This window comes from Microtus ochrogaster, assembly GCF_000317375.1.
Source record: "Microtus ochrogaster isolate Prairie Vole_2 chromosome 14 unlocalized genomic scaffold, MicOch1.0 chr14_random_1, whole genome shotgun sequence".
NCBI lineage: Eukaryota > Metazoa > Chordata > Mammalia > Rodentia > Cricetidae > Microtus > Microtus ochrogaster.
In genome coordinates this window covers 30,820,022-30,827,119 of record NW_004949096.1, presented here as the reverse complement: position 1 = coordinate 30,827,119, position 7,098 = coordinate 30,820,022, and the positions used below count along the sequence as shown (strand labels likewise).

The following is a 7,098-nucleotide window of genomic DNA, read 5'->3' as shown; positions in this document are numbered from 1 at the left end:
CCATTTAGTTAAGACATTTTCTAATTTTCCACATGTTTTAAGTATACATGTTCTTTAAAACATATTTCTTTTTTATTTTAGTTGTATGCATATGGGTATTTTATCTGTTGCTGTGGAATAATCTTTTTTTTTATTTTTTACAGCAACAAAGCAGCACTGAAGTTTTTATTCATGTGAATTGTTAAAAATGGGCATCTATACCAGTGTCAGATGAGGGTGGGAGAGGCAAGGAGAAGGAATTCTCGTCTATTGGTAATACAGCTCCAGGTTCACCTTATCATGGATTTCATAATCTCCCAGAGACACGTGGTCCTTAAAAATCGTGTACCACTTTTTAAGAACGGTCTTATTCCACCGGGTGCCAGTTTGGGCTGCTATCAGTTTCTTCAAGTCCCCGATGGTGTCATCGGTGTTGCACTTGACGCAGATTTTCTTTCCTAGACGGTCATTACAAACCACCTCAATCATTGTGGTTGGATCTCTAAACCCCTCAAACTTATCGACGACACAACTCCTACTGGAATAATCTTATTGTATGCTATGAAGATGTATCTTGGCCAAGGCATATTCTTATTGGTTCAATAAAAAGCAAAATAGCCATTAGCTAGGAAGGAAGTATAGGTGCAGCAGCCAGACACAAAGAAAGGCAGAGTCGCAGGGAGACACCAGGACTCAGAGGAAGCAGCATGGGCAGTACAGAATAAAGGTAATAAAACCACGAGGCAGAAAGTAAATTAATAGAAATGGGTTAAACTAAGTTATAAGAGCTAGTTAGAAACAAGCCTAAGCTGTTAGTCAAGCTTTCATAATTAAAAGACATCTCTGTGTGGTTATCCGGTAGCTGGCTGGCAGGATAGAAAAAGTCCAACTACAGTCTGCACGTATAGTCTGTGCACCACATTTGTGCCTGGTGCCTAGGACACCAGAAGGTGTCAGGTCCCCTGGAACAGAAGTTACAAACAACCATAAGCCATCTTGTGAACGCTGGTAGTCAAACACAGGTTCTCTGGAAGAACAGCCAGCAGGCTTACCACTGAGCCATCTCTCCAGTCCCTAGAAGTACAATCCTTAATACTCAAACATGCAGACGTCTTATTGGGGTTACTATTGCTGTAAAGAGCATGACTAAAAGCAGCTTGGAAAGGGAAGGGTTTATTTGGTTTACATATCCAGCATCACATACAGTCCATTGAGGGAAACCAAGGCAGGGACTCAGATCAGGGAGGAGCTGGTGCATAGGCCATGGAGGAGTGCTTCTTACTGGCTTGTTTCTCATGGCTTGCTCAACCTGCTTTCTTTCTTTCTTTCTGTTTCTTTCTTTCTTTCTTTTAGTTTTCTTGTATCTTTTTCACTTATTTTTTTAAAAAGAAAACAATTTTTTTTCATTTTACATACCAATCCCAGTTCCTGCTCCCTCCCCTCCTCCCATTCCCCCCACCTGTCCCCCTAGCTCACCCCCATCCACTCCTCAGACCACCAGCCCAGGGAAGCCACCATCCACAATGGCTGGGTCCTCCCACATCAATCACAAAGTAAGCAAATGCCCAGTGAACTCTCCTGCAGCCCCATCTCGTGGAAGAATGTTCTCAGTTGAGGCTCCCTCCTCTAGGATGTCTAGAGTTTATGTCAAGTTGACATAAAACCAGTCAGCACAGCAGGCTTTTCAGTTACTATTTTCTTTATTGGTTTATGGCTTAATTTCCCTGAGGTCAGAACATAATTTGAACAACTTAAATTCTTTGAAATGTGTTGGCTTCTGATGCAATGTACCAATTATACTACATTATATATCCCAAAGATGGTCCTGTTTCCCCAGCCACATGCCTCTCTGCGATGTGATCCTGCACTTTACAGAACAAGAACTGTCACTGACCAAGAGAAAACAGCTGGCCTGGTAGTTCTCCTATCCTGCTGGGAAAATGACCACCATGGAAAAAGCGTGACTACCCTGGAACTAAGGGCTTGAAAGATTCAACATAGGTGACAGGACTCTGGAGGTGACAGATCTTCAGGGGAGAAAGGGCCAAGGAGTGCCACAGTGCCAAGACAGGTAACTAAAGAAGCCATCTTAAATCTAGGCCAAGTTTGCCTTAGGATGACTCCAGTATTGACTCTTTCTGACCAAAGCTACATAAGAGACAGTAAGTGAAAACCATCTGAGTCTAGGCAAGCCAAAGAAGCTTAAAAGACAGTAATTGATTGCTATTTTAAGCACCACATCTTAACAGCGATTTGTTTATTGTTGTTGGTTTGAAAAATCTCCTGTATCCAAGGCTAGCCTTGAAACATGGTCTCAGGTAGCCCAGAACTGCCTCAAACTTGTTCTGTAGTTTGGCCTTGAATACCTGATCCCCCCTGGATTGCTTGCCTTCACTTCTAGAATGTTAGCATTACAGGTGTGTGTCACTATGCCCAGTTGATGAAGCCTATGATTTACTGCATGCTAGACTAGCGCTCTTCTTAAACCCTCGACTGAGCTTAATCTCAGACCAAGGGTAATTTGTGATGTCTCAGTGATTATGCAGAATGTGATTGATTTACAGAAATGTTCCTGACAGGGCTGGAGAAGCAGCTCAGTGGTTAAGGTGCAGCTCTGCTCTTGCAGAGGACCCCAACTCAGCTCTCAGCACCCATCTCAGGTGTCATAACCACCTGTAATCCCAGTTCCAGGTGGTCTGGCACCCTCTTCTAGACACACACAAATACATATGCACACAGTTTAAATTTTGAAAAGATTTACCTTATAAATGTCCCATGCATATTTAAAAATAATTATCAACTGTAATATTAATGTTGTTATATCAAGTAAGTTAAATTCATTAGCTTGTGTGTTTAAGTCTGTATTTTTACATCTTTCACGGCGATTCTTTATTTGACTACTCTCCCTTTAGTCACTGCGCCCAAACCCTGTTGAAGACTGAGGGCCTCTCACTGGCTAGGCAAGGATTCTACCACTGGGGCTACACCCTAAATCCCTAGGTCTATAATTTCTTTCATTCTGTTTCCTATTATTTTGCTGTCAATATTTATTGTTTACTTATGTATCTAAGCTAACATATAAAGTATTGAGTTTCATTATGGAATTTTTGTACATATATATCTTATTCATCTCTCTAACCAACTACTTTCTCTCACCCCATCTGGTCCCTACCGCCCCGCCTCAGCTTGTTACCCTTCCTGTTTTCCACATGTATTCCACTACAATACCTACCTACATATATACCTTCTACCTATCTCTATCTATCTACCTATCTCTATCTATCTATCTCTATCTATCTATCTATCTATCTATCTATCTATCTATCTATCTATCTATCTATCTATCTCATTACTCCTCCATCTCTATGATCTCTCCTTTCCCTTATAGTCCTCTACTTCTATGAACACACACACACATGAAAATTCAAACCCAGAGTTTACATATGAGAAAAAAATGTAGTATTTGAATCTGACTTATTTCACTTTAATGATCCCTAGTTTGTATCCATTTCCTGAAAATGTCATATTTCCTTTTTCTTTATGTCTGAATATGTACCGCATTTTGTCTTTTTGACAGGTAATGAGCATCGAGGATGATTCTATTTATTAGTGCAACCAATAAACATGAATGTGTACTGTGGGACAATGGTTTTACCCTGTAAAGATTTGTTTCTTGTACTTGTTTAGTAAAATGCTGATTGGCCAGGAGCCAGGCAGGAAGTATAGGTAGGGCAAGAAGAGGAGAATTCTGGGAAGAGAGTGAGTGAGTCTGTAGTCAACACGGAGGAACCCAGACACAGAGGAAGCAAGATGAGAATGCCTCACCAAAAAAGGTACCAAGCCACGTGGCTAACACAGACAAGAATTATGGGCTAATATAGGTTATAAGTGTTAATAAGAAGCCTGAGCTAATAGGTCAACCAGTTTATGATTGATGAAGACCTCTGTGTGTTTCTTTGGGATGGGATTAGGCAGGACAGAAACCTCTGAAAACAAATGTGTGAAGCTTGAGAGGTGGCATAAGCTCAGTTCTGAGCACCTATGTCAGGAGGCTCAAACCTGACTGCAACTTCAGATCCAGGAGATCTGATGCCCTCTTCTGGACTGTGAAGGTACCTGCATAGACTAGACACACACACACACACAAACACACACACAATTGTTCCTTTAGTTTAATTTTTTTAAAAAAAAAAAAAGCAAACTGTTAACAAAATTAATGGCAACAGAAAGACCTGAAGTGCAAGTACTTCTATGGTATATTGACTTAAAGTCCTTCAGCTAAAACCCAAGAGTGGTACTAGGTCATAGTTCTTTTTTCAATTTTTTTGAAGAACCTCCATGTTGATTGCTACATTGGTTACACTAGTTCATTTCAGCACCAGGACTGACAGAGTTGAAGCAGCAGGGACATCTGGGTGACACCATGGAATCTCACATGGTAAAGAGAATGAGGAGGGCAACTACCCAACAGAAGAGGCCTACAGCTCCTGGCAGGACAAAACCCAGATGGCGTAGAAAAGTTGCTGCTCCATAGATGGGTTCCTGGCATAGCCAATATAAAGCTGCCAAATCATGCCAAATACGGTTTCAGTGCAGGTCCCTGCCCTCATCACACCACCTGTGGTGGTGGCAGTACTAACTGCTGCTATATCAGTGTTCTGGGATTCCCATCTGGCCATTTGGAGAGGGGAGCTGCTGCAGGTGAGCTATTAGAAGAGACCTCTGGTCGTCTCAGGAGGGAAGCAGACACATGCCTCAACAGAACTGGAGAAGCGAGTAGCCTTGGTGCTCTTCATCGCTCCCATCTGCCAGCTGTAGCCCTTGGTCTCTGGGGATTAATTTTGTCTGGTAAAATCTTGGTCTGAAAGCTCCTCTCTTTAGGAACAGAAATGCTTACTTTGTGCCTCTGTCTGATGGAAGGATAGAACTTCTTTTCTTGTATACAAACCTACAGCTAAGAGACTAGAATTTTAAAGTACTGGAATTGTTGAAAACTATGGGGACTTTAATGTTGGATTGTATACATTTTATGTTTAAACATGGTCATGAGACTGTGTGGACAAGGAATGGAGGGTATGGCTTAAAGGTGATGTTTGGGTGTCTCACTGACAGGGGACAGAGCTGTGAGTGTTACCTGTCAACCTGACAGGATCTAGAATCACCTGGGAGTAATTTATCCCAGCAACATAAAAAGAAACTATGACATGTGTCATTTTATTTCTTCATATTTCCAAGTCCTGCAAAACTTAAGGTGTCAACTGATTTTATTGTTCCTGGAAGCATTCCAAGGACATATTATTATATTTGCATTATCTATCTAAAATATAATAATCTTGTTTGAGAAACAAATGTTGGAGATTTTTATTTACTGTGTACATGTTGGATAAACACTGAATACTCTTACAATAATCCAATGTAAACAACTTAGTGTAAACTTACGTAACACTCTTAATAATTAATTTTCAGTCTACAGATAGTGTTAGATTCTATGTAAAACCTAATCAATAGAATGTGACTGAGATAAAGTGTTCAGGAAGAGGTAATATTTAATGTTTCAGGAAAAGATAATTAATAGGTTTTTTTTCATTTACAAGTTCAGAAGGGCTTAACTAAAGACACAAAAACAAATAAGGAAAAAGTACCAAACAGACAAAAATACAATTCTCAAATGTTGAGGCTGAGTTAGAATTTTATGCTATTAAATTTGAGTTGTAAAGAAAGGGTAGAACTAAGGCTCACACACATCCAAATAATACGCACAAAAAGAAAAAGGATACATTTTCTTTAGATAGTTCTATAGCTGCTATATGTTCCAGAAGGACAAACAGGTTTAACAAGATATCTTCAAAAATAATCCCATTTATGTCTTCATAAAGTAATAAGCCACCAAACTCTGTGTAAGAAGTGTTTCTGTGTCCATGTGGTACTGGAACTGAACCCAGGACCTTGTACAAGCATGGCAAGTGCTGTACCACCAAGCTTTGTAACTGGCCTCTCCTAACATTTTATTTTGAGACAGGGTCTTCCTAAGTTGCTCAGGCTGGTTTGAGCTTTCTCTCCTCCTGCTCCAGCCATCCAAGCACCTGGGATTACAGGTTAGCAAAACTGCCTTCTTGAGATTGCCACATCTCTAGGTTCATTTAAAAGGCAGAAAAGCAAAGTCCAGTGGCACACACCTACAGTTTCAGCTTATTTATAATGCTGAGGCAGGAGCATTACTGAGGCCCAGAAGTTAGAGGTCAGCCTGGGTAACACAATGAGACCTTGTCTCAAAAAGGGTATAGCATATTAACACAGAGGTTCCAGCATAATCATATAAGAAAACAGTATAAATACGAGTCCAGAAAATCAGGAAAGTCATATTCCAGCTTGAGCTGGGCCTCATTTAGTCACTCCGGCAGGATAACCTCTCAAGTTTTCATTTCCTTATAAGGCACAGTATTAGGCTCATGTTCTACTATGGGGACTATGAGGCACCTGACTCACTATGTTCAGAAACAAACGTTTACAGTTCAAGTATAGCATCCTAACTTTTTAAGTCAAAATAATGACCAGAATCATAAAGGTTGGCATTTCAGTACTGAACCTAGAAAAAATACAATGCAATACTAAAGTCAAAATCAAAAGCGCATTTGACAGAGATCTTCTAAGTGTATGTATGGATGACAATAATTCCATAATAATTGTGCACTTGTAATTTGTGACTATGTCAAAAGGGAGAACCAAAATGATTCTGAGTTTTCTCAGGACACATGTTGAGAAAGAAAATAATTCTTTTTCCATTCTCATTTAAATTATAAGCATATCATAATGTCTTATAAAAAATAAATGTAAGTAAAATTTAACTTAGTTTCCTCCTTAATTTGTTTTTTATAGAAGACATATTAATTTCATTTTGAACATGATATGCCAAATATCCCGAGCTTCCTGGAATGAAGTCATGTAATTCTCCAAGGAATTTCTCCAAGGCATCAATTGATATATAACCTATAAAAATAAGAAGAAATAGATACATTTGAAATTCTACCGTGCTATTTTATTTTCAGTGTCTTTGATTTATTAGTTAAAATTTTTTTTTTTTTTTGGTTTTTTCGAGACAGGGTTTCTCTGTGGCTTTGG

At 39.5% G+C, this 7,098-nt stretch overlaps 2 protein-coding genes across 2 annotated transcripts in view; both read right to left on the bottom strand.

Annotated features, from left to right (window-relative positions):
* Positions 1-246: 246 nt before the first annotated feature.
* Positions 247-468, bottom strand: LOC101980277 (ubiquitin-like protein 5). Its single transcript, XM_005364366.1, has one exon. It carries the CDS (start codon positions 466-468, stop codon positions 247-249), a length of 222 nt encoding a protein of 73 aa, XP_005364423.1.
* Positions 469-5,589: 5,121 nt separating this feature from the next.
* Positions 5,590-7,098, bottom strand: part of Terb2 (telomere repeat binding bouquet formation protein 2) — a 17,770-nt gene continuing 16,261 nt past the window's right edge. The window contains exon 6 of the mRNA XM_026787861.1: positions 5,590-6,966. Coding sequence (XP_026643662.1) covers positions 6,821-6,966 — 146 coding nt within the window. The 3' untranslated portion in view covers positions 5,590-6,820. The remainder of the gene's footprint in view (positions 6,967-7,098) is intronic.